This window comes from Macrobrachium rosenbergii, chromosome 48 (genome assembly GCF_040412425.1).
Source record: "Macrobrachium rosenbergii isolate ZJJX-2024 chromosome 48, ASM4041242v1, whole genome shotgun sequence".
Lineage (NCBI taxonomy): Eukaryota > Metazoa > Arthropoda > Malacostraca > Decapoda > Palaemonidae > Macrobrachium > Macrobrachium rosenbergii.
Genome location: NC_089788.1, coordinates 65,561,587 through 65,589,151, shown reverse-complemented (window position 1 = coordinate 65,589,151; position 27,565 = coordinate 65,561,587). Strand labels below are relative to the sequence as shown.

General features: G+C 35.9%; 2 protein-coding genes across 6 annotated transcripts in view; both read left to right on the top strand.

Annotated features, from left to right (window-relative positions):
• The first annotated feature begins 416 nt into the window (after positions 1-416).
• Nop60B (dyskerin pseudouridine synthase 1 Nop60B) lies at positions 417-25,539 on the top strand. Of its 5 annotated transcripts, none has more exons than XM_067091972.1 (12): positions 417-554; positions 4,334-4,497; positions 7,009-7,225; positions 7,830-7,954; positions 8,965-9,091; positions 12,909-13,022; positions 13,250-13,401; positions 13,787-13,916; positions 14,960-15,078; positions 16,078-16,260; positions 21,837-22,025; positions 22,766-25,539. In XM_067091972.1, the coding sequence occupies exons 1-12, from the start codon at positions 542-544 to the stop codon at positions 22,829-22,831; spliced, it is 1,599 nt and encodes a 532-aa protein (XP_066948073.1). In that variant the 5' UTR covers positions 417-541; the 3' UTR covers positions 22,832-25,539. The 5 variants fall into 5 exon arrangements, with proteins under 5 accessions (XP_066948073.1, XP_066948074.1, XP_066948075.1 ...); XM_067091973.1 differs by having other exon boundaries at positions 514-637; XM_067091974.1 differs by lacking the exon at positions 417-554 and adding an exon at positions 654-1,001.
• Positions 25,540-25,612: 73 nt separating this feature from the next.
• LOC136831480 (neurofilament light polypeptide-like) overlaps positions 25,613-27,565 on the top strand; it is a 186,884-nt gene continuing 184,931 nt past the window's right edge. Inside the window, exon 1 of the mRNA XM_067091980.1 lies at positions 25,613-25,746. The gene's annotated coding sequence lies outside the window, so the exon portion shown is untranslated. The remainder of the gene's footprint in view (positions 25,747-27,565) is intronic.

Sequence of the window (27,565 nt, the reverse complement as noted above, 5' to 3'; positions counted from 1 at the left end):
ATGAAGATTTGGGGGAACAACAATTTCTATTTCCCTGTAGAAATATGTTCTTGTGACCAAACGGACTTCACTCTTGAAATTTTCCTCTTTTTATTTTATTCACTAACTGCCATTTCGTTCGAAAGATTTTTCATCATGCAACTACTGGCACATAATCTGGTTTGAAACAATGCTAATTGCAATATAAAGAACGATTAGGAGAGGCAGGAATCGACAGACGTACCAAGTAGATTGTTTTCTTTCTTTTTTCCAATTGAATTTTAGGACACCTTGGCTAACGCCGCATGGCTCAGTTCAAAATGTTTTAGGTCTGTACTCCCCCGTCTGGGAAAATTAAATAAGAACTACATATATTTAGGATCACAGGCAGTTAAAGCATTTCAGAATAACGTCAATAAATAATATTTAGCCGAAAACATAGTTTAGTGAGTAAAAAGTTGAGAAATATAAAATTTAGTATTTCCCGAATCACGAATGTCTGCCGCCTCCAGACTCAGAGTCTGAGCCCGAGCCAGTCTACGCACGTGCTCCAACAACAAACATGGCAGAAAACGGTACACACTCCCTATTTAACTCGTAATATCGGAGGTTTACAAGCATTAAAGTCATATTTATTTCAGTGTAGTGAACGACAGTGGTTAAGTATAATGTTTATCGACGTGCATGGTTTTAAAACGCCTTCGTGAAAGCGTATCAGTCCTTCAAAACTTCGAATTGATTTCTTGCATTTGAATGTTGTGGCCAAGCAGTGCGGCCTCCCGGTGTGCCATTGCATTTTGGCAATTTATTGGAAATGTGACAGTTTGGTCGCTTCCTTTGTTTACGGGTTGCCACTCCGGAATTCTGGAGTGCGTCTGTGCTGCAACGCTCCTTTTTATTCCAAAGACTGAAAATGTGAAGCCAAACCCACGTTGCGTTGGAAAGCCGAAGTCTGGGCTGGAGCCCGAGCCTCCCTTATTTTAGCGAAGGCTTATGTTACTGGGTCATTGTTTTGTCATTGTGTGGGTTTTCATAATGAACTTTGCTTTGACAGCGTGATTTTCGACAATAGTGGCCTTAATATTCGTAAGAGGCCAGGTCTCGTGCCCTGCCTTCTAAACGTAGCATGTACACACGCGCCCACGTACTAAGTCGCCTTTACCATAGGCCTAACCCGTTACACGTTACTAGGCCTGTAGGCCTATTAGATATTTCAATTATATTACCCGCATCTGTGAAATCTGTAATAGATGCAAGCTAATATCCCAAAGCTGGTCAGTCTTATACTTGCATTGGTCAGGATAGGGCAGCAGGCTGGCTGTACTTAGGCCTATTCGCCAACTTTACTTAGTCGAGGCCTAATAATAGTCGTAGGCCTAGCTTTACCCCAGTTGTTGCCAATTTAACCTAATCTTGGCGTAATCGTTGTCATAGGACATAGGTTATGGTAGGTTGCCATTAACAATTGCCAACTTAACCTAGTGTATTCTGATGGTAGTCCTCGGCTATGGTAGTTTGTTCACTCAATTAGCCTGTCCTAGGATAGGCTAGTCCTACAGAGTAAAGCCTTGTCTTGAGTAGGATGCGCCATCCTGTCAAGAGGCGTAGGCTTACCTAGGCCCATCTCCAGTGGTCTGATCCAGCCCAGCCTGGCCTAGCCCATGTGTAAAGTCTTAGGTCCAGGACATATATGTATGTAGATGCTGTATATTATGTATTATATACAGTATATATATATATATATATATATATATATATATATATATATATATATATATATATATATATATATATACATACATACATACATATACGGTAAAACTGAAGAGTACCAGGCTACCGCAGCCTGATTTCTGCCTGTCACTGACCTGATTATTTATTGGCTTTTGTTTGTGTTCATATTTATGTTTATAATATTTACTGTCTTTTGTTTCCATTTTAACGTTCATCCGAAAGTGCTGGTAGGCTACTAAATACTGCTCCCATATTGCATGTAAACTGGTAACCTAGTTATGGAACCAAGGGGGTTACAGTAATAGTCATCAGTTTTACCTATTTATATATTTATACAGTAGGCCTGTATGTAGAGGGAAGTGTGTGGACAAAACTGCAGACTACTACTGTACCCCTCTAGTTCAGTAACTAACAGTTTAGGTGCAAATTGGGTTCTATTTTCAGTATTAGGCCTTTTGGGGGGTGAGTGGAATAAACAAACAAAAGATGGTAAATATCATAAACAAAACAAGATATAAACAAAGGAGTAAATGCAGAGTAAGGGGTCAGGGCTACTGTAGGCCTTGTAGGCATTTCTGAGGGAATATGACCTACCAGACTTCCCGTTATCAAACCTAACCTTGGACACCATGTCCTAACTTGGACATGGGGCTTCACCTTCCCTGGACCCCCCCACCCCAAGTAATTCGTGACCCCTTACTCTGCTTTCTAACCTTGTGTCATAACGTGGCTGGGAAGGCTTCACCTCTCCTGAATCCCCCAAGTAATTTGCGACCCCTTATTCTGAATGCTACCCTAGACAACAACAAAAGGCGGTAAATGTTGTGACTGGCGACAATCATGCCAGTGTAGCAGTTACTGTTTTACTGGCTAACAGGGATTAAAGCGTTTGATAGGAAACATACCCCATCCCCCTCAGGATTCAAGTTATGTGGAGAACAAAATGTTATTAAAAAGAACCAATGTCCCTTGAAAAGTAGGTAGTTAACAGTCTAGAATGGGCAGCTGTAGTATATATATATATAAAATAATTATCAACAAGTCATAACGAAAAAGTCAATTCATGTTACAAATAGTGATAAGCATTTATTTACACTAAAGAATTTTAATTACAAACAAAATAAAAAAGTGCAGCTGTGATAACATAAAGGATACAATGGTGGTTTGTAAGGATACTTTGCCTAATATAACAGGATTTTGAATTAAATTATGATGGATTCTATTTTTCTTTTTTGGTATCTTGCTAGATTTAGAAGCTATTTTTGTTCTATATACTGTATATATGATGTTTAACAGTGGAGGAAATTTAGAATATTGTGAAGGACATGAGTGGGTATGTGGTTGCTTTATGTCCATGGTGTGAGCATAGTTAAACCAGGTTAGTTTTTCTGCAGGGTTAGGTCATACTGTACTACTGATACCATGTGAGGAATATGCTGACTTGTCTCCTCTGGGTAGATATGTTCTGAAAGCGTGGGAGAAGGTCATAAGATGTTTGTTGGTGACTTTTAGAGGGGGATTATGGTATCTTTCCCCAGGATTGCGCTCACCGCCAAGGCAACCACACATTCCGTTCTGGCTTGCCAATGGGGCCAATGAGCGGGAGAATAGTTGCCCAGCACATGCTTTCTGACAGTGCTGCCCTAAGTGTGCATGCTAAGCTCTCCCCAGGTGAGACAATGGTGCAGTCACGGCTCCCCATAAACCCTGCATTGTTGGTGGCCTTGCTGGGGCACTTGCAGTTGTTTCCATCACTCAGGTTAATAAGTGACCCATCTTTCACTCTCTTTCCTGCTGCTGCCTTAGACCACATCTTGTATTATAACATAGTGTTGTAAGACCTGTGGATGGAGTAGGTGAAGAAATGCATTCTTTGATACTTGCCTTCCTATCCTTGAAAGCCCTTGACTTCTGGATATCTGCACCTTTACACTTGTTTCATACCGTTCAAAATAATTTCTACTCTACCAACCCCCCCCCCCCCCTCCTCTTTAATTTATTCTGACTTGATATTTCTCAAACTTACCTCAGATATTGCTCACACTGTTCACCTTTAAGATTTTTAAATCCACCTTGAGAGGAAAATATAAATGCTGTAAAGGCAGCATCGGTTAACGGCTTTTTGGTGTTACAGCATGGCTAGCGACGTTGTTAACTGGATTTTTGGGACTGCTGAGCGGTTTATCGGCGTCGGTAGTCAGTTGATCAGCCCAGATAACCAGTTAATGGCACTGTTAAGTGGTTTATCGGTGCTATTATCGCAGATTTTTGGTTATTGGCTGTTTTCGGTTAGCGGCGCTCGGCCGGGAATGGAACCCCTGCCGTTAACTGGGGACTGCCTGTATATGTACATTATACATCCATGTGCCTAACATGGCAGTTAAGTTGACTGCTGTCCGTAAATATACATTCTCAAAGGAGCTGGTGAAATGTATGCACTGTGTACATTACATACAGTATATAGTACCATGAAACATTTATAAAGGGTTAAGATTGAATTTGTATTTTGTTCATAAATTTATTTTCTGTTAATCTGTAGTTCATCTTTTTTTGTATTCTTCACACCTATTCCTCTCCTTATGTTTTACCTTTTAATTAATTGTACTGTATAACATTGCAGGTATCACAGGTGTTCTAGGAATGGAGGCGCATGAAGTAAAAAAGAAAAAGAAAAAAAGTAAGGAGGTTGTACCTGAAGAAGCATTTGAAGCCAAATACTTTATTAAACCCTCCGAGTTACCTGCCAAAGAAATAGATGCCTCTGAGTGGCCATTATTGCTAAAGGTGGGTAATGCTTACTTTTTAGTTTCCTTTGCAGTACCATATGTTATGGAAAGTTTTCAGGGTTTTTATAGGTATAATAAAGACAATTACTTCTTATGAGAATACAAAACATCCCCATTGTAGTATTCCTGCCATACAAAACATAACCATTATAGTGTTCTTGGCTTACAAAACATCCCCATTATAGGTTTCCTGGCATTCAAAACATCATTATAGTATTCCTGGCATACAAAACATCCCTGTTATAGTATTCATGGCATGGGCTGGTAATGTATATTGGAGTTGAGTAACGAGTTAAATTGGTGGTAGGTTGGTGGTTGCCAGGACACCACCCTATCACCTGTTAGTAAATAGTCACCATTTTTGGGTACTGTCTAGTCAAGATCTCTTTTCTCGGCAATCACAGTTCGTAGTTGGGCTGTGAAGTATGGTATTGTAATAACTTTGTTGTTTGTGATTATAGTGATTATTCAGCATCTCAGGAATAGTGGAACAAAAATCCTAATGTTTTATTTCTTGGGCATATGAAATGCTACACAAGTAAACAAAATGTTTTGCATAAGAATTTAATTTTATTTGCAATGGCTTAGCCTACTCAAACTGTTTCTGTCAAGTAACTGACCTTGCAGACAAGGAATCTATAGGTTGGAGTGAATCTATTTATGTCTGCAACTCATGCTGTGTACAAGTAGTAATAAAACCTAGCAAACAGACTTGATAAAAAATAAGAGGAATGGAAGCTCTTCATATAAAGATTGCTGTACACTATATTTACCCTGTTTACACTTTGCGATGCATATTTTATGTGTATAAATGGTTACATTGTATTGTGCCTTAAGCCAAGTGTATGCATATTTTGTGTCTACAAATGGTTACATTGTATTGTGCCTTGAGCCAAGTGTATTTACATGTCTAATCAACTAATCTTTTTATTGTACCATGTATATTGAGTTGCAATCATGTAAACTACAATCATGTAAACTAAAACTTAAATGGCTGGTCTCTCTCTCTCTCTCTCTCTCTCTCTCTCTCTCTCTCTCTCTCTCTCTCTCTCTCTCTCTCTCTCTCTCTCTCTCTCTCTCTCTCTCTCACACTTATAAAATGGTATGCAGTGTTGGTGTTGACAGCCATTTGATTGTGTTTAAAGAGTTTTCTTTTTTACAAATAAGAAAGGTATATTTTAACCTAAAATTGCCCCTTTTTTTTAAAGGGAGCTATTTGAACATGCAGTAAAATAAAAATTAAATATCTCCGGTTTTGAACTCGATATATATATGTTTAGTTTTTTCAAAGGCAGAAGTGGCGTATTTGTTTTCTATGCTTTCCCTGTCAACTAAAGAGGTATGGTTGACAGGCAGTGAGTCATTCTCTGGCAAGGTCTAGGAAGTAGCCTTTGTCAGACAAACACAACATTCATTGTTTCAGTATCAACAAAGTTGGGAAATTTACTTTTAGATATGTAGTGTGAATATTTGTTGCATAGATTTGGCCATATCTGATATTCTGAATTTATTCTGCAATTAAACAGCTATTAAAAAAGTTTGATTTTACATAGCAAATAAGAAAGTTACAAGATTATATGAGAGATACGAGATTATATTAGGGAATATATTATCTAGTTTTCTTGTTTAACTGAATATTGCACCATTTTAAAGAAAGTTTTTAGACATACAAAGTCATGGACATTTATTTTTCTGTACTCTGCCCTCCACAGTAGCTTTACAGTATTTGGATTACAGTAAACCTCCGGTATTCACTGAGGATGCGTACTGCACCCCCCCCCCCGCGAATAGCTAAAATCCGCGAATACTTAAAACCCCTCTGAAAACAGTTAGAATTGCCTATTTTGATAGTTTCAACACAAGCAAAACCCTCTAAAAATGCTTATGCCTGAGTATTTTAATAGTTTTATCACAAAAAGTGCATTAGTCATGAAAATGATATGAAAGTACAGTAATTAGTGAATATTTCTAAGTGAAAAATACCATGAATGGGTGAATATTCTGCGAATAATGGGTAGATACGTTTCACAGAGAAATCTGCGAATATGTGAGTCCGCAAAATAGTGAGACCCCGAATATGGGGGGTTTACTGTACAGAGTATATGGGAATGTAGTGTACGAGCAGTGCTCTCTCTCTCTCTCTCTCTCTCTCTCTCTCTCTCTCTCTCTCTCTCTCTCTCTCTCTCTCTCTCTCTCTCTCTCTCTCTCTCTCTCTCTCTCTCTCTCTCTCTCTCAAGCATGGAAACTAAACAAATATAGTTTGTAAATCAGCTTTTTTTTGTAGGGGGTGCCTAAAGGATATGAGAAGTAGGTATAAAAGAGATTACTGTACTGTGCTTAATCATAGGATATGAATCTTGTCTTTGTAGCCTGTCAGTTTTTGGCTGATCTTTCTAGGGGTTTTGCCCAGTCCTCTAGATTAATGAGTTCTACTGAACTCTTATGTTATTATACCATGGGAAAGTATTCTTTGTCGTATATTAAGTTTAATTTTTTTTTTTTTTTTCAGAACTTTGATAAGCTCAATGTTCGCACAAATCACTACACGCCTTTACCTCATGGCTGTTCTCCTTTGAAGCGCTCTTTACAAGAGTACCTCAAGACAGGTTATATCAACTTAGATAAACCGGCTAATCCTTCCTCCCATGAAGTTGTAGCTTGGATCAAACGCATCTTACGTTTAGAGAAAACAGGCCACTCTGGGACTTTGGATCCCAAAGTTACTGGTGAGTGGTGACATTTTATTTCAGGTCCCTGGACAACTTGGTTGTGTGCAAGTTAGATTTACAAAAAATATTAATTCTGTTCACTGTGACTGCCCTTAAGGGTTACAGAAAATATAACCTAAAGACTTTCCACTTTACACCAGACTTTGCTATCACTCAACTTCGCCATAATTCTTATATCACAGTACGTTGGTAATGTATATAGATTTTGGTAAGTTGTAAGAGCTCAGAAAATTTATGTCCATCATAGCCAACCCCTTATCAATCAGATCATTTTTTTTTTTTGTATTTAGCATTTTGTCACATTAAAATGAATATAAGCTGTACTTGTTACTGTATACTTTTTGCTGCCTATTTGATAAGGTTCTGAATGTTCTATGCAATATCACCTTGTCTTCAAGGTTTTTTTAAGCCTTGTAATTTTTATACATTTTGGGGACTTTCCACTTAGTTCTTTACTTTTCTCTTTTATTGATTATATATCATCCATGAACAAATATGGGTAATACCCGAGACTTAACTTTGTGATATGGTGATCTCTTAAACTAATACTAATAGTTATAATGGTGAAACTGCAAATCTGATGGGACCTTTCCATTTACAGGTTGTTTAATTGTGTGCCTTGAGAGGGCAACAAGGTTAGTAAAATCTCAGCAGGGAGCAGGCAAGGAGTATGTATGTATTTTCCGTCTTCATGAGCGTTACGAAGATATGCATAAATTGATACATGTAAGTTTTTCTGTTAGAGAACCTGAGATGTCATATGGATCTGCTGTGGTTGTTTTTGCATAACTGTCTTCATAGGTGTTTTTATTATTATAGTTTTTTATGGTGTGACTATATTGAGGGTCTTGGACACAAAAAATGTTCTCTTATAATGTAATTTGACAAGTGGGCCTTTCCTGAGGGTAGCAACACAGTAGTTTTGCAAGTCAGTAAGCATAGCTTACAGTAGATAGAAACATGTCAGTGCAGTAGTGTTGTCGCTAGGCAATTCTTGTATTTTAAAATTTACAATAAATTTTAATATGTAGTATTTTTGTCGAGCCTTTTGAAATTGATTGTAGAATTCAGTTATTAATGTACTTATTTTTCTCTAGGTTTGTGATATTGTTGCTGTATTTTGTATTTTAAAGGGGGATTGATGTAAAACTTTTGTTGTTGATGTGCTAGGTTTTAATTTCAGTTGTTTTATAATTTAATGTGTCAGGATGTTGACTCGTGCAGCATAAAATTCTAATTTGATTATTTAAAGATTCTAGGTTGAGTTTTAATGATTTTTAGGTTAAGTTTTAAAGATTTTAAATAGGTTAAGTTAGCTGATATTATTGGAGGAAGATTGTAATTTTTGTTTTGATTGGATACGTATAATACTTGTAAATCAAGAAGGCAGTATACCATTGCTTTTTATTTTCAATGTATATTTCCAGAGTGTGAGTTTGATTATATGAGCCTCTGTGGCAGGATTTGTATACTCTTCTGTGCAGTACTTGTTACACAGCCTAAATTTGATATGACTTATCTCTTTGTCAGCATTTTGTAATTGGATGATACTTGCACATTTACAGTAAAAGCAATCCTGTTATGGGGTGTGATAATTAAATGTAGAACATGTTGAAAGTTGTGTAGTACTTTCGTTTTTTCCTGTTCCTTATCTGTGAGATGGGAACCAAATTAATACTAGACAAGTCTGCCCTACCCCATTGTCATTGCAAACACATTGTCTTCTCTTTTGGTAGACAATTGAGAAAATGAAGGGGGCACAGTTCCAGCGACCACCACTAATATCTGCGGTCAAACGTCAACTTCGTGTACGAAATATATATGACATGAAACTTTTAGAGTATGACCAGGACCAAAATATGGGTATGTTTTATAGATTGAAATTATATTCATTAGTTTTAAGGTTGGTAAGTGTGTGGGTTTTGTATTGTACTGTAATTTGGTCCATATAACTTTTTACAAGGTGAGCATTCATCTGTTTTTGGGGTTGTAAATGAACAATTGTTGGTGCATGTGTAGGTTTTTTCCTTATTGATGTGGACTTTGGAAATTCAGTTGTAGACTTCTCTCATAGGAAAGTAACAATAAGCGTATTTTGCAGCCTTGTGTACAATATAGTTTCAGGTTTATGAGCAAGTTTCAACCCTTTTTTCCATTATAGTATTTTGCTCTATGACTAAACTGATAGAGGGAGTATTTGATTGTATGGAATTTTAGTTAGAAAACCAGGAATATCTTGGGTCAGCAATGCAATTTCTTTCTCCTTGTGTTTGTTTTCTTACATGGTTTTATGCCAAACTCAGAGAAGTACTCTGAAGATTTTGTGTATATCCCTTGTGTTAGATGTAATTGTATAAAGTGAAATGGCAAATTAAACAACACACCAAACCAAATTGTTTAGAAAATATAATGTATAAATTTAAAAGAAAAAGATCATAATAATTTGTTTAGAAACATAGATAAGACAAGGCCACAGAATAACCAAAGTAGCATGAAGATCAAGTTGAAATGCGAGTATACATGCATACCAGTACTTGGGACTGGGTTGTAAGTGTAAGGCTTTATAGGAGTTTTAGCTTTCAGTACCACCACCAGTCATTTCTGTTTTGCCATAAGTGATGGGTAAGAGGAAGCATGGTATTATACCCTTCTCTCATAGTTCTGCTTTTATGGCTAGTAGCTGCGCATCCAAGGAAACGACAGTGGGATACATGGGTTTCTACGCAAACAATAAGTACCATTTATTTATGGTAAATCTAAATAATTTTTCCACAGGATGTTTATTACGCCCTATGTAGATACAACTAAGTTCTAGCTTCCAGGTTAAAAACCATTAGTAAATGTCAAGTTTTTAAAGGCTAATGCACCAAGCTATGAATACTGTACAGTAATATGTATATGTATGCCATAAATTTAAGATATTCAGGTTTTTGTAATAGAATAAATGAGAATTATTTAAACTTGGTAATGTATTGAAGTCAAGGTCTATAAGCTGGGTTTATTTTATTCCTCAAAATATCCATATTTGATCATGGAAATGTCAGGTGGTCAGAACCAATTGCTAGTTTTTAGGACATTTTGTTATACAACACTTTACCATGAATTTATAGCTTTAAATGATTTTAAGTCAGTGACACAAATTATTTAAAGTCAGTGAAAGAAATGGGTACAGTTAAAAGGTGTAAGATTTTTTCAAGTTTAGTAATTTGAAAATAATCATTCGATGTATATTTTTAAGTGACTTGAATTCACTATAGTTCGATTACCTTTCTAAGATCGCTAAGGTGGGGACAGGAAAAGAATACAGTGCTGCTGTATTTATTTATCTTTTTAATCTCACCCTCGAGGTTAATCCCTTGTGTATGGCTTTACCTGAGAGCTTTCATTTACTGTACTTCGTTTTCTAAAGAAACAGCATTGTTCCTAATGAATTTTCTTTCTATGTGTGCTTAATGAAATAGTAATCAAAGTTTTTATAAAAATATCATAATGCATTTAATGCATTAACACCAAATTTGTGAGGCTGGTCAGCAGGAATAGCTTGTCAAGCCATTTGATTATTATCTGTATTCTGTGTTAGCAGTTATTTATTGGTTTACATGGTTAGATTTTGTCAGTGCCTCAGCAGATTAAATAAACTATTCATTTAGGAAAAGAAATAATTTACCATTAATTACACAGCCCCCTTCTTGTTTCTGGGAGTGAAGATGCTCCAAGAGCGGTGGAAAGATCTGATCTGCTTTGGTTATCCCTCAGGCTTTCCACTGACACTCACTGGCTGCTAGAGTTGACCACCGTTGTTGTTCGTCATCAAGCTGGCCTTTTAAATACCCTTGCTAACCATGTGTCAGCGAAATTGAGATTTGGCAGCGCGGGCCAAAACTTGTGCCATATCTGTGCTTTTATGAAAATAGAGGTTTGTACGGAAAATAGGTGAAGTCAAATATGTTTTCATTGTTACCTTTAAATGAACAACATTTTTTTGTTATTTCATTTGCGTAGGCTCTAACAAGGCAAAATTTTTAGTCATAACATTGAGACGTTTGACATGCAGGAATTCCATACTCCCCCCACCCTAGTGACCTTAGAAAGAAAGGTAAACGAAGTATGTTTATTCTTGAAATTAGGACATCAGAGAAATACCAGATGTATTGCAGAGTAGTGTATAGAAAATTATTGGTGGGTATCAAATAACTTTGGGCTTTTCAAGTTTTATGATGGGATAATATGGTGATGTTCATGTAAATTTTACTCCAGTGATGAATACCATAATGCCATAGTAATATGAAGAACATGCTTGAAAAACCTGTGTGCAGCTAGTTACATATTTAATTTGGAGTGAGTGTTGCAGTATGTATGTTCTTTGTGTTAAATTGATTACACTTTTTGGCAGTTTTCTCTTTGTTAAATTGAATTTACAGTAAACCCCCCGTATTCGCGGGAATGCGTATTGCAACACACACCCCCACCACCGCGCCAATAGCTGAAATCCGCGAATACTTAAAACCTCTCTAAAAACCGTTAGAAATGCCTATTTTGGTAGTTTAAACACAAATAAACCCCCTCTAGAAATGATTATACCTGAGTATTTTAATAGTTTTCTCACAAAAAGTGTAATTAGTCATGAAAATATGAAAAGACAGTAATTAGTGAATATTTCTCGGTGAAAAATACCGTGAATGGGTGAATTTTCTGTGAATATTGGGTAGGTACGTTCCACAGAGAAATCCGCGAATTTGAGTGTCTGCAGATAGTGAGGCTGCGAATACGGGCGGTTTACTGTATTACAATTTTTAGGAAATGAATATTTTAACAACTACTTCAGATCACCTAGCACATAGGTATTTGGAACTATTCACATACATTGCGTACAATCCAGCAATGAAAGGCAAATCTTGTCCACAAAATTGTAAGGTATCCAGTTATCAAGAATTTAGATTGTGATTCATGTTGTATATTTGTATGACAACTCAGTTTGGGCCTGATGTTTGATATGGAAATGTATTCATAACTGCAAAGCTTTTTGGTTTATCTGTCTTAGAATTAAGAATTTTAGTTAATTTTCTGGTTAGATTATTAAATTTAATTAGACTTGTCTCATTTTGAAATACTGTACTGTATATATTACTGGACTCATTTCTGCAGTGTGTGCCATTCAGGATGGGAAAGTAATTCATTGCTAGATGCCTTGTTTTCTCATTTGTGAAGAAAAATTGCTATGTAAATATTGGTCCTTGTCATAACTTGGCTTGCAGGTATTTTAGTAATATGTATTTTGCAAAGGTAACTAGGAAGTTAGTCACTGCTTACATAGTGAGTTTGTGTGGTAGTTTTGATTGATTGATTGATTTCATTGGGCTGTGCCAGCAATTATTATGCTGCGAATATTGAATTAATAAGTTGGTGGACCATTAAAGGTATAGAAAGACGTAGAAAATGTAGTGATATTCGTGCAGTGTGTTCATTCTGCTTGTAATTTTAAGAACTCTAAATATTTTTATTGGTCAGGATGTTGGACTTATCTACTCCTAGGAATATCTTTGGTGTTTTACCACCTTGTTTTTTGTGGGTTCTCACAACTTCATTTATTCCAAGCATCCTGGTATTGTTAGAAATGAGATTAATTGAGACTCATTTTGTATATAATTGCTGAAATAACAGAATTACCTTTGTGAACCAGGTATTTTTTGGGTGAGCTGTGAAGCTGGCACATACATACGAACCATGTGTGTGCATCTGGGACTTTTCTTGGGTACTGGTGGTCAAATGCAGGAGCTTCGCAGAGTCCGTTCAGGTTAGTCACATTCCTTAAGTGTACGGTGGTAAAACGTAGATGTGATTTTGCAATATATTTTTAGATTTCTGAAGTACCCTTTGTAAGATTATTGACTCAGAAACTGTCCTGTAGATTATTGACTCAGAAACTGTCTGGAGTGTTGATTATGTTGCAGCACTGTAAAATCAGCTCTTGTGAATTGTTTACTCTTGTTTCAGTTGCTTATTTTTCTATTTGGTAATCAGGTATTCATGGTGAAAAAGACAATTTGGTGACCATGCATGATGTACTGGATGCACAGTGGATGTATGACAATCATCATGATGAATCCTACCTTCGAAGAATAATTATGCCCATGGAAGGAATGCTCACATCTCATAAAAGAATAATAATGAAGGTAACCAGGTTTGCTATGTATGCGTTTAAGTACAATACAATATATATGTTTGTATATGTTCCCCTAGAACTATTCCGAATGCTTTAACCAAACAGTTTATTAGCTCTCAAACTTTTGGCCTATTAGGAAGTATAGTAGCTGAAGGACATTGTGTATGTTTTATTTGCATTTGCAACCTTAATATATATGTGGAGGACACGCAGCTGTGAGAAATATTGAACTTCCATATTTAGTGCCTTTGAAATTGCAGATTAAAATTAGGGTGGTTTTAATTTCTTCGAAGTCATCTTAAGTTACTGTTTAATGATTAGTGTATTCTCATGGAGTTTGAAATTGTAAAGCTGAGGGGAGACACATTAATATCCTAATATTTTTCTCTCTCCAGGATTCTGCTGTTAATGCAGTGTGTTATGGGGCCAAAATTATGTTGCCTGGTGTTTTGCGGTATGAAAATGGCATTGAAGTAGAGGACCAGATTGTTGTTTGTACTACAAAAGGAGAAGCTGTTTGTTTGGGTAAGTGCATTTGCTATATCTCCAGTTATGATTTGCACCTATTGTTATGCACTTACCCATAAAGACTGTTAACTTTCCCAGTAAACTTTTGCAAAATAGAATGCTCATGGTATCCACTCTGTTGTTATTCAATCCTTTTCTAGTGTGAGAAGGTGTTATGATATGTATTAGAGTGTACCATCGATTGTGTGCCCTGTGAGATGCACTGTGGTCAGTAAAAAAGATTTTTATATCCATCTGCAAAGCTTCCTGCCTTTTATTTTTCGTCGTCTTTTATTTGCAGCCCTCAAACTTTCACCTTTTATATAAGAACATATCCTTCACAGTTATGGTATGAGTCTAGGAATGTCACAGTATTCTAGATTTTGGGTTAGCATGCTTCACTTGCACAAAACCCTTTAAATTAACAATCAATTTCTCTGAAATTATTGACTGTGTTAATTATACAGTATCTTACCAGCTGTCTGTAAGGTGTAATGTTGATTGTAATTGGTTTTAGGTTTTGTAGCTGCAGCTTTGTACATGACTGTGTGAGAGTATGTTAAGGAAAATGTGTTTATTGGGCTGTGTTTGGTGGTATAGTGATATGCATTGATTTCTTTCCATGTACAGTACTGTATTGAATTTATTGACGTCATTATTCTTATTTATACATGCTGTTAACAAGTTATTATTCTTAATTCTCATTGGGTTATTTATAGGAACAGTGTTCTTAGGCTATGCACCTTGTCTAGGTTTAGTTAAGACCAGCGTAGGTTAATGTAGACTGCTGTATGTTAATGTTGTATATTTACCCAGGTACATATTTATTGAATTTATGCACTGAGTTTGTTAATGCAGTTCATGCTTTTAATGTTCTAACAACACTTGCCTCATTACCTGAGTCCACAAAGTCTGTTCTAGAAACTTCAATATCATAAAAGTAGAGAGTTCAGTACTGTAGTATCAGCAAAATGCAAAGGTTTTTAATTTATAATTGTATTTTTGTGTAACTTGATAAAAGTTTGAATAGCCTAATGATAATTTCATATTTGTAATTGCAGCAATAGCTCTGATGACTACTTCCACAATGTCATCGTGTGACCACGGGTTTGTAGCCAAGATTAAGAGAGTTCTTATGGATAGAGATACATATCCACGAAAGTGGGGACTGGGACCAAAGGTATGTGGGTTTTAATAACAAGTACAATACACTGTTGTTCCTGTACTGTTGGACATTGTAAACTGTACTTAAGGTTCTCTGCAGTGTCTCTTCACCCCCCATTTTTTCTGCCTTGTACTGTGTGTACATTCCATTTGGTCTTTTCTCACAAAGCTATCTAACTACAGTATTTTACTGTTTCCATTTTTCAATTCCCATTGAAAAACTAACCCTTTTAACAAGTAATTTGGAAGTCCAGCAGTGTCATTTCTTATTAAATGCCTTTGCAATTTGATATTTTTAGTTTGGCCTTGTTTGGCCTTGTTGTGCTTTACCAAAGTCAGTAGGTTACCAGGACATTCATATCTTTTGTTTATGCTTATTCACTGGCTTCAGAACTGCAATAAGAGAACCAAAAATATAAAACTTCTGAAATAAAATTAATTACAGGTGATATGAGGTAGTCTTATAATCTTAAGAATGCTGGTGAGATCTTGTCCAGGAATAATAGAGAATCCTTAGTTTTGGTGTTTAATTTGTTATTACTGCGAGACTGAGATATCCTTGCCCCAAATTAAGAAGGTCTTGTGTGTGATCCCAATACACTTTAGTCTGATTACTTAGAATGCTGTAATTACAATCATACCAGTAAAACTTGTCAAACATTATAACGGTAATAATAGTAAAAGTTAATGCCTTATAATTCATAACAGAAGAAAAAGACATATTTTACATAATCATATAGATTAAATGAGCGGTCATTATAATTATGTATAAGGAACAGCCATTAGAAAATATAATATATAATTACTGTTCAGAGTTGAAATATACATGGGTGAGAATCACTTTGAATTGGGTAACAGATTTTTTACATAATCGTATTGAGTAAATGATTAGTCATAATTATGTCTAAGGAACAGCCAATAAAAAATAATATATAATTACTGTTCAGAGTTGAAATATTGTTAACAGGTACTTCTTGCAGTGGGCTATATTTCAGTTTACACTTTTTATTATCAGGCAAGTTTGAAGAAGGCCATGATTAAAGAGGGCTTATTAGATCAACATGGGAAGCCAAATGAAAAAACTCCTGATAAGTGGTTGGCAGAGTATGTAGATTATCGAAATACTGGAAGTGCTGCGCCCCCTGCAGTATCTGCAATCAAAGTGGAGCCTGTTGGACCTTTAACTGAGCCTAGAAAGGTAAGAAACTGTTGACAAAAAATATATATATTTTTTTTTGTATGGAAAGGTACCTTGGTTTTACAGTTGTAGCTTATGTGGAAGGTTTGCAAATATATATGGGGTGTATGGTCAATAGCCTTCAGTGTTATAATGAGTGGAAATTTTGTCATTTTACCAATACTGACCTAGTTAGATTGAATTTAAGGTTGGTAATATTTTTATCACAGTGGTGCCAGGTTGAGAATAAATGTAGAACATATAATGTCATGCAAAGATACAGGTTTTGTCAATCTGATTCATATAATTGAAGTTATATGAACAATCATAGTGGAGTGAATATGTAATCTTGTTTCTTTGTTATAGCTGATGCTATTGAACTAGATGAAAATTGCTGTAACCCAAAGCATCATACTTATAAAATGGGAGTAAATAGCACTTACAGCGCTGTAAGTCCGGGTAACGGTGCCGTAAAGCGGGTAATGGAGCAAAAAAATTGGGGTTGACGGTGCCGTGAGGCAGGCGTTGGAAGGCCAGAATGATGTAACCCAAACCTGACGTAACCCTGGGCCTGCCTGTAATCATAAGTGAGCCCTGCTTTCATGCAAATGAGTCTCCATTTACTGTACATCAACTTATTATATTCTGAAAGACAAAAACTTCCACTGCACATGCATAGACTACTCCATCATTCTTCAGGGTTCATTTTTCCATGCAACTGGTGTGTACAGAAGTATACTAAGTTGTGCTTTCAGGATTACCAATAATTTGCATTTGTTTAGTTCCTTTTCTGGATACTTATTGTTCATTCTGATGGTGGTTTGTAGTGATTTGTGAATTTCTGTATTGAGTTTTTATAATTTTTGCCCTCTGGGTAAGTGGCATAATTTGCCACCATGTGTTACTGAGAATGCTGTTTTCCTTTCTCTGTAGATAATTTCCATTATTCCTAGGTGTTCTGGCAATTGTTTGGTAGTGCATCAGGCTCATGTCCCAGACATGATTAATTTGTTTGTTGATGAGTTGACTGGGCCTGCCTACTCTAGCATCTCCTTAAGTGTTTTCCTCCACCAATTTTGGTGTTCTCGTTGTTTCCACATTATCTCCTTCAATGCTTGCATCTTTGACAGTTATCTCCAAGGAGGAAGGTAATAAAAATTTGTGAGCTTTGACAGTTATCTCCAAGGGGGAAGGTAATGAAAATTTGCGAGGCCAAGACTCCTCTGCAAGTGCTTGAGCTATGAGACCACTGAAGGAAGTTTGATGAACCTAAGTTGATAAGTTGAAGCAGAGGCTAGGGGTGACATATGTGAGTAGGTATGATTCTCTCAAGCTGGAAGCATCTTTTGGAGAAGACACTTGGGTTCCCCTGAGATCTTTAATGAAGGGCAGAAATTAGAGTTGGAGGCTTCTGGTGCAGGTTGATAATGGTAAACCGCAGGTAGATTGATGGCTGTTGGAGGGTATGATGAAACTGGAGGAGTAGGAACTTTGAAAAAGCAGCAAGATGAGGAGGATCAGGAGTTGTAGAAGTGGAACTGGCAGCTACTTTGGTCAGCAGTTAAGAGTCCCTGAAGCTGGAGTGGTAATGTTGGGAACAAATAATGTTAGTTGGAGAAAAATCATGCGAATGGCTGCAGGAAGCTGGTAGGCTTGGCAGGAGAAGCATAACAGTGCCAGGAAGCAGAAAAGTCATCTGGAGCTAGGGGAGCAGCAGGCGAGTGGCCCAGAAGTGCTTGGAGAATAATATTTGGGAGTGAGCAGAGATTATTATGCATGTTGGTCTCAAGAACACAATGGGAATAAGGAGGAATTAGAACATAGAATGTCAGTATGGACGTCAGCTTACGGGGGGTGGGGGGGTGGGAATAGCAACTGGAAGTCTTGTGGGCACAAAAATGTAGAGAGGTTAGTAAGTCTTTCAACACATGAAGATTCAGTCATCTGCTGGTTAAGGGCCAAAAGAGGTAATACTTAAGTAAGCTGTCTTCTGTGTCTAATGAATGGACTGATGAAGGAAGGGTCAGTAGTGTGGGCGGCATTTTCAGAAGTACCAAACAGGAACCACGAGGAATGAGCCACTGATATTGGAAGAACAGTGCTTTGTGGCCTGACCAATCATCTTCCGAAGAAATTCATGGAGCAACACAAAGAACAGCTAATGGCTCTAACATAGATGTGTACTTATCACTCATTGATGTCTTTGAATTGCTGGATTGTTTATGGCTGGTATGCAAAGGTCACTTACATGGGGTCATGAAAACTACTTTGATGATAACTAAAAAGGTTGTGAGGATCTTACCCGGCCGTCAGAGACATCTGTGTTAATCCACAACTGCAGAAATACTGAAAAAAGTAGGAAATACAAAGTAAGTAAGAAAAAATACATAGAGATTTATAACACTACTGTTAAAAGGAACTAAAAACACTTTACCTCACACTTCCCAAAAACTGGTTTAAATACACATTAAAATTACAAAAATAAGTAAAAAGCAAATAGAGAAAGGAACATACATGTGGGTAAAAAGGTTAAGTACTTAACTAATGCTTCCCAAAAACAGCACTTGACATACACAAACATACAAAAACCTTCTTCAAGATTATAATGAAAAGAGAGTTATCCTTCCTGATCTCAGTGTATGAGGGCTTAAAGAAGCTCACAAAATTGTACTTTCTAATGGCAATCAAAAAATTGTGCTGCAAAGGTAATCCAGTAGATCTTGAAACTGCAGGATTTGTAGCAGCACCCAACAACTCTTTTAACATAGATGAGAGGGCCACTTCTGGAAAATTTCTAGTAAAATGTACGTTTCCCTAGAAGTGAGCTGCATTTGTATTCAGGGCTGCCAAGGATTCACCTGTATGCTGCTCTCCAACACTGAAGCACATTAATGCTGATGTCCCTAGAAATTCAGCTAAAAGATGTAGATGACAGCAACTGTCAGTCAGCTATATGCTATGTCTTATGTTTTACCACCCTTTAAGGGAAGAATTCTTTGCCTAGTTGAAAATGCTCTTGAGTAATCTCAGTTTGGTGGTGGTTTTTCTTAGGGGGCATTCAAAGGGTATTGGAGGTACTTATTTTGCAAGGCTGGAATCGGCTTACTCGATGCTTTGAATGATGAGTTTAGTCTTCAGGGTTGAACACCACTTGGCAGAAAATGTTGATTTATTCACAACGGCAAAGGTTTCACACCACTAGACAGCTTTTGGAAGGATATACTGAGGTGGTTGCAGAAGTTGAGTTTGACAAGAAGGGTGCTGCTGTGGTCACAATGTGTTGCTGAGCAACAAGTTAATGAGCTAAGCAAGGGCTTGCAGTGGGCTGCAAAGAATACATGGAAGATATATTCTTAATATGGTAGTCAAGTCTGTTGTACCCTTGCATTAGGATGAAGTCTGCGATTTTATAAGAGGGCAATTCTAATATCTGTATGAGTAATACTAATGCAACAAAAGTTTTGGCTGCCTTTCATCAGTGAAATGGGAGTTTCAACAGCATTCGAAACATTGCTTGAATAGATCTAAGCTTCATAATCACCACCACTGGGCAGTTGTACGTTGGATAAATATAAAAGCAAACGAGTAGTAGTCTGTGGACTGGAAGTAGCATCGTTTAAGCATAGCTAACAGTGCTTTCTTTTGAGAGTAAAGATTTAGCCACAACTTACTTTTTTGGTTAGTTGTATACTTTTGTTTGTTTATGTACTTGACTAGGTTTTCTACTATATTTGTAGTTTGAAAGATTTGTCAAGTATCTGTAAGGTTTTGTTATATGATGGCGATTAATGATAAATGTTGATCTGAAACATTTGGAAGCAAATAGTTATTTATTGTTCACGGGAAAATAATTGTTTTTTATCCACATTGAAACATACAGTAGCCTAATGAAAGACTTGTTAATCAGGTTACATTTTTCCTGTATAAAGTTTATGTGAGGTGCATTAACCCTTTTGCTGCAAGCCTTTTATCCACAAGTTATGAGATTGGTGTCTTGCTAATCATATTACCAGCTAATTTTATCCCTTCTCTATTGGTGTCCTGCTAATCATATAACCAGCTAATGTTATCCCTTCTATATTAGTACGTTGATAGTTTATTTTCTTTACTGTTATAATACTACATTGTACTATGTGTGGTTTGATATTTTTTTATTGTTTTAATTTTACAGTGTACTGTTATGTGTTTGTAATGTTTTATTACATTGTAGGAGAGTGGTAAAATATGCAAGTGATACATAGGTAATTATTTAAATATTGAATTATGTAGTTTCTAATAGTTATGCATTTCAGTGTGATACCTCTCAAAGCATGGAGTAAAGTAATACCATTTTTGTTATTCAGTTTATAAATCTTTATTACAAGAAATACAAACCTTGAATGCTTGCTCTTGGCCAAAAATTTCATCTGGTAAAACCTCACAGGAAAAAAAAAATGTGAATTTACTATCAACAATAAAGTTTCAGAGCATCAATTATTTTACAAACTGAATCTCCAGTGGTCTTCCATTTGCAAATTTTATCACGTTTTCTTTGGTTACTCACACTGCCTGTGGTGCTTACAAATCTGCTTCCTCCTCTGCCATTTCATCTGATCCATGATTATCTCTGATAAGACCTAAAAAAAAAATTATCTAAGGTAGGTTTGCCTATAACTACAATATAATAAGCATTACCATATTCACTACTGTCACTATTAGAACTATCTGATAGTTCAGGTTTACACTATAATGGTCATTTCTAAATAAAAGCCTTTGCACTGCTTTATCATTAAGAGGAATCCCCCTCCATTCATTGCATTTGCAAGGCTACTGAAAGTCTAGCTCTTGTCCTAAGTTGGAAATCAAATGTTGCCATTTATCACTAGAATGTAGACAAAAGCTCCTTACAATGACAAGGGAAATGCATTCTATTACAAGCTGTCTAACTAGAACCAAAAGTATGACTGAGGAGATCGCTTCCACGTCATGGATGAGACCTTTTAATGACAGACCACACCCATGGAGTGAAATGGTTAAAGGTTCTAATTCCAGAAATAAAATGTGATAATAATTTGGGGTAATTCATATAAGTAACCTTCAATAAAATAGCTGTATAAATAACCCTCAATAAAATAGCTGTATAAATAACCCCTCAGTAAAACAGCTGTTTGTAATAATTTGCTTTGCAGCAAATGTAACCAAGTGTAAAAGTAATGTTGTTCTGATCTTAGTTTCACTTTTAAAGTTAAGCTTTATTAAAGCAAAGGGACTACCAAAGTGCTACAAAACTTGATTCTACAGGTAAACAACTGTTAAATGTTCTGACATTTTATATTGATTCTTGAAAAATGAAAAATATAGATTCTAATTACACGTAATACAAACCTTTTTTTGAATTAGGCTATTGTATATGGTGAAGTAAGGTATATGTTTGCAGCTATTGCTTCTGCTGGAAATTTTATGAATTATGGTTTATTCCTGTAGCTATTGGTTGTGAGGTAATGCATCCTTGATAGAATTAAGTAACTTCCTTCAAATCCTTTGACCTAGCCATGTGAAGATTTTATTTTCAAGATTTTGAGCTTGGGTGATTAAGTAATTATTTTTCTCAATCTCAGCGCAAAATAAGTGGCGACTCCGATGTTAGTGACAGCAAACTTGACTTATCACAATCTTCAGTTGGAGACAGTCTGTCAAAGAAGGATAAGAAGAAGAAAAAGAAGAAGAAAAGGGAGGATGAGGAGGAGTTAGCCTCAGTTGTGGTTAAACAGGAAGTTACTGAAGAGCCAGTTGTAGAGGACACTGAGGTAGGTAGAGTTGCAGAATTTTTAAAGTAACCTTTTTTTAGGTTCATAAATATTTGTTGAACACTTAGATGATCTAATACCTGTATGAAGTTGTAGAGAATGAAAGTCACTAAGGTTTTTCACTGGATTTTGGTTTTTGTTCAGTTATCAAGTTTTAAGCTTATATTTTGGTTTGATGAAAATGTTTATGCATGTATGAAAATGCAAGTACAAATTCCTTAGCCAACTGTAAAAGGGGTTTGTGAACCATTTCTCAATGGTCTGGTTAAACATTTTAACTCCAGTGGCACCTCAAGTTTATGGACATTTGGAGATCTGCCCCTCCAATGTACAGCAAGTACTTTACATTGTATTACTATATTGAACACCATGCTTGATGTACAGCAAGTACATTACATTATGTTACTATATTGAACACCATGGTTGGAACTTTTACAACACAAAAACAAAAAAATAACCACACGTATTATGCTTGTAAAACAAAAAAACACAAAAGTACAAAAAGTAATTTTTTGTTTCCTAGACTTGACTACTCGCCTAATAAGTTGATGGTTTTTAAGTTGAGGTGCCCATGTATCCATTGAGATCAGTTATGGTGGCCTTTTGAGTTTCTGGAATTCTCAGTCACGGAGTCGGTTCATGCTTAATTAATTGTTATCCCATTCATCCTGAAGGATGAACTATTTCTTGTCAAAATGAATTGTTATAAACATGATTATAACTATATTGTACTTTTGCAGAGTGGTGAAAAGAAGAAAAAGAAAAAGAAGAAGAAGAAGGAGCATAAAGAGGAAGAAGCTGATTGAGAAAATATAGAGCTTAGAAGTTAGACATCATGTGATTCAATGGCTGTTACATAATTGTAGTGTGTGCCCGTGCAATTGTGAGTGTGGTGTAATACATTTTGACCATTGATTGTGTAGGTGAAGAAATTTACACCTCAAGTGCTTCTTCTTGTGTTCATGGAAAGGGTTGTAGTAGGAAACCCCCACAAAATAAATTAATGCAGGTTTGTATTTCTTGTTGGAGTGGACTTTCTCCTTTGTTTAGTCAGGCCTTGTTAATAATCAACTCCTTTTGCATTTATGGTATGAATCAGTTGCAGAGGTTAAATATCTTGAGCCTCTGAATCCATTAAATGTTACATCTTGTGGTTGGTAGAAAAAAAAACAGTATTATTGTGTTAGTGTGTTTTTAAGTTAAAGGTTCACTAAATTACATTTTTTAAAGTAAGGTACTTGAGCTGAATAAGTTATGAGGTATTGGTGCTGAAGTGTTGCTGGCCTCATGTTTGGCTATGTGCCACATAACAAGACTATTACACACTGCCACACAGCATTGAATTGTTTGCAGACGCTTGTGATTACCGGCCAGCTATGCAGGATATGTATATTTTTTTTAATCAGTCTTGTATAATTGCAGGGCCACACCATTGATCATGTACAGTTTGTACATGATTCAGAGTAGCTATTTGTTAATTTATCATTTGTTTTATAAAATTTTTTTATACTATTTTCTTCTGAGAGAATATATTGAATAGGCCATCACTGTGTTTTCCTTCACCTGTGTAAAACATGTACAGTATTTGAGTACTGTAGATATATATTATTTTCAGAGAAATCTGGGGCTGTCTTGGTTTTGTGTGCATTGTTTCTTATAATATGTAGTATTTCATTGAAGGCCTTGAGTGATGTCCAGAATGGTAATGCTTTGAAGAATTGAAATATTTTATGTTGAATTATTAAGTGCCATTTCTTTTTGCATTTTTTCCTCCTTTTGTGTTTCAGATGTGATGCAACATTGTAATCACAACTTTGAATTTCTTGTCTATGTCACTTTTCTGTGTGCATAAATGTTGGTGGTTAGGTTATCAAGCCTCAAACTAGGTTGCAAATGGAAGATGCCTCTTTATTAATAGCTGCATTTGATACAAAGTAATTATATTAGATTTAGTTCTCTATATTCCAAAGAACAGCTAAAATATTTTGTGGAACCCCTTATTTAGACTTCAGGTATGTAGATTAACCAGTGCCAAAGAATATTGGTATTTGAATGCAGGTCAAGAGATCATTTATAATCAAAGATTATTCACCTACATGGTATTTGTCATGTGGTCATAGGCTGCATAGCATTCTCCTAACTGATGTTTTACAATAGGGAGTGTAGGCAGTAGCAACCTTAGTATGGCTTTTGGAGTAAGTTGCAAATTTTTTTAGAGGTCTTTATTACTAATACTTTACGGTTTATCTGCTGTATATGTATGTTACATTCCTGTTTAATTTGTCGTGGGAGAATTATGAAAAAATGATTGGAACAGCAAGTGCTGCTACTAACAGTTTTGTGGTATTCCTGTAGTTTTCCCTTTCAGTTGTTGACTTTTTGTCTGTGATAGATACAGAACCTCATGGTATTATAGGTCATCTTACATAGAAGGTGAAACATACTCCATAGAGAGTATTACAGGGAAAATAGTAATGCCATTAATGCAGGTTTTGATAACTTCATCTCCTGTAGGAGGAAGGGCGTTTCTTTGTCCGTGTACTAACTGCCATAGTTACTTAGATTCCATTGTTAAAAGTCTTCAGGTAGAGGATAGAATCCAGCTGTCTGTGTTCAAGAATTTGCAATAGGTTGTAACATGTTTACACCAGTAAGTTTAAGGAATATCCTTTGCTTCTCAAAAATGTGCAACTAAAAGCTAGTCAATAAGTAATTGAAAAGCTTATGTCTGACTGACTTCTGGTTGCACAGACTATATTCCCTCTGTAGCAGATTGTTGAGAAGACCCTCCACTTGATATGTGATGAGGAATAAAAGACTGCCTTCAGTTGGCCTTGAAAATTTGGCCAATCGTGCCAAGTGATGTGCCGAACATGAACCCTCCATTAGTCATCAACTCTTGATTTGTTTTTCAGCTAAAGTATATTGTTCTAAGGTTGTGCTCATCCCCCTCCTCATATGCCTTATTAAACTGCTCAAAAATATCTTAGACAATTAGATTCACTTATTTCATGTTAAATAGCTTTTAGGAGATCGTGCATTTGTTGAAATTGCTTGCTGTCATGCATGTCCTTTGACCTATAATTAGTGGCTAATGGTGTCTGATTTTTGTAAAATTGCTCAGAACTATTACAAGTGTCTGGGATAAAACTTTTTATCTAAGGGTTGGGTTCATAGCTCATGTAAAAATGATAATGGAATCTTACTTTCCATAGGAATGTGTTTAGTACCTGTTGCAGTTTATCACAAGTCACAAGTCATGTAGAATAACTGTCTAATCTGAGGGCTGTCTGCACTATAGTGATGTAAGTTATTGTCATTTCAGATGAGATTTCTTGTTGTGATATTCTAATATTTACATGCTCTGAAAATATTCTCATTTTTTATTGTTTGAGACAGCTTCAATCCCAATTCTTATGTTGTCTGTTAATGCAGTCTAAAAAAAAAAAAAGACAAGTGATAGGACCACACATCACTAGTATTAGGAGTTCTTTCTTAATAAAAAGAAATGTTTGTATGTTTTTTACTTTTAACCTTTGTGATGTTCAAATTTGCAGGAACATGTCAGAAGTGAATGTCATTCTTCTGCAGTTGATATTAAGAATGCCGTTTTACTGGCCAGATAAAGTAATTCAGTTATGCAGAATCAAAAGTTAGCTCAGACCAATTACAGGAAATATTATCTGTATAATTTTGGTCCTGTATCTACCATCAGTTATAGGTAGGTCTTTTCTAAGAGTGCATTTCTTTTGTTTTGATAAATATATCAAGAAGCAAATTTTTTTCAGTGTTTCTCATTGCTGACATTTTTGTGTACTGATAATTTCACCTAGAATTTTTTTTATTGTTTAAATTGAATTGTAAAACAAATATAATTCAGGTTTTGGCCTGTGTGTTCCAGATAACTACCTCCAAAAGTAATGAAACATGATAGCTAGGTGACTTGCATTTTGCATTTATCGGTTGCTGACTGACTGATGTTCTTTACCTTTTGTTAACAGTTACATTACTATGCATATGCTTCTTGGGTCTTTGGTCCCAGCTGGGTAATAACCGTACATGGAGGTGTGGCTGCAAGCTCAGTAGGGTTGGGAAATGTGAAGTACCATATTTGATGACGTGTAAGACCCCATGGCATAACAAACCCCCCTGCCTTTAATATCAGATGGAATATTAAGAAAAAAAATTGTTTACATGTAAACAATGTTATTGACATGCATGGCTAGAGTATGGTAGAAAACAACTTGGACAAAACATGCAACTAGGACAGCGGGAAAAACCATGTTACTGTATTAAGTCTGCTGTAGTATACAAGAGACAAAAGGTACAGTGGGAAATGCTATACTGCTCCCCTCCTTCGCCTCTGATGAGTGCCTATATTTGCAAACAGTTAATACAAAAAAGTTTGTTGGTTAAATATAAGAAATTGAAAGTTTTGCATTAGAAAAAACTTTAATTGAAAAAGTGACACACTGTGCTTGATTGTGTTTTTGTTAAGACAATGTATAAACCTAACCAAGGTTGGCATAATGTTTGTATACCAAGGAAAAATACAAAATTACTTTAAAGTATTTGGCTTATAACTTATGCACTTTCTGTGCTGCTTTTGCTCTCTCAGGTACAGTATTTTTATAATGCTCCCTCGCGTCACTTTTATGGGTAACGGAAGGTGATTGAATTTATGAGGGTTTAGATTTGCAAACAAAACGAAAACAAAACAGGGTTGTAGGTTAGATACAAGAAATTAAAAATTTGTGTTAGAATAAGATTTTCAGTAAGCTGAGTTAAAAAAAAAAAGTTACATTGTTATGGTTATTTTACACAAAGTCAATGTGTAAACGTAGGCTAGGCTAACTGTTATGTATGCATACAGGTGTATCAATGCAGTAACTCTCTCTCTCTCTCTCTCTCTCTCTCTCTCTCTGGTACAGTATTTTTGGCATTTATTTAATGCAATGCAGCATTGTACTTGTACAGTAATGTACTGTTACACATATTTTTCAGTTATGCGTTGCATTAAGGTAAATTATACACCATGTTTTTCCTTGTCTTACTGTCTCACTGGGTATTCCTCTACTGTATATGAAAAAATGTGACGAGAGAAATGCTAGTCTATAAAAAGAAGATTTGTGCTAGAGAGAGAGAGAGAAAGAGAGAGGGCAAGTAAACACTGAATTTTTGTGTGTATTTTTGGTGTAGTTGTATGAGTTTTCAAATGCATCAGTGTGTGTGATTGTGTCGTATAGATTTAAGGGTCCTTCACATTACTGTCGGAGTTAGGTGAGCAGAGGATAAGTTTTGGTTTAGATGTTAAGAATTGTTTAATAATAAAACAGTAGGTGTTTATTGCTAATGAATAACAAAGTAATGGTTCAGAGTATGTGTATGGTATTTTCGAAGGATATCTTGCATGCTAAAAGCAAATTCAAATAAGTAGTCTTTTGGTCGCAAGGATGCTAGCAATGAGGGATTTTACTGTAATAATAGAGGTAATTATGATGATACCTGGAGTAAATTACTAATAATATTACAATGATTTG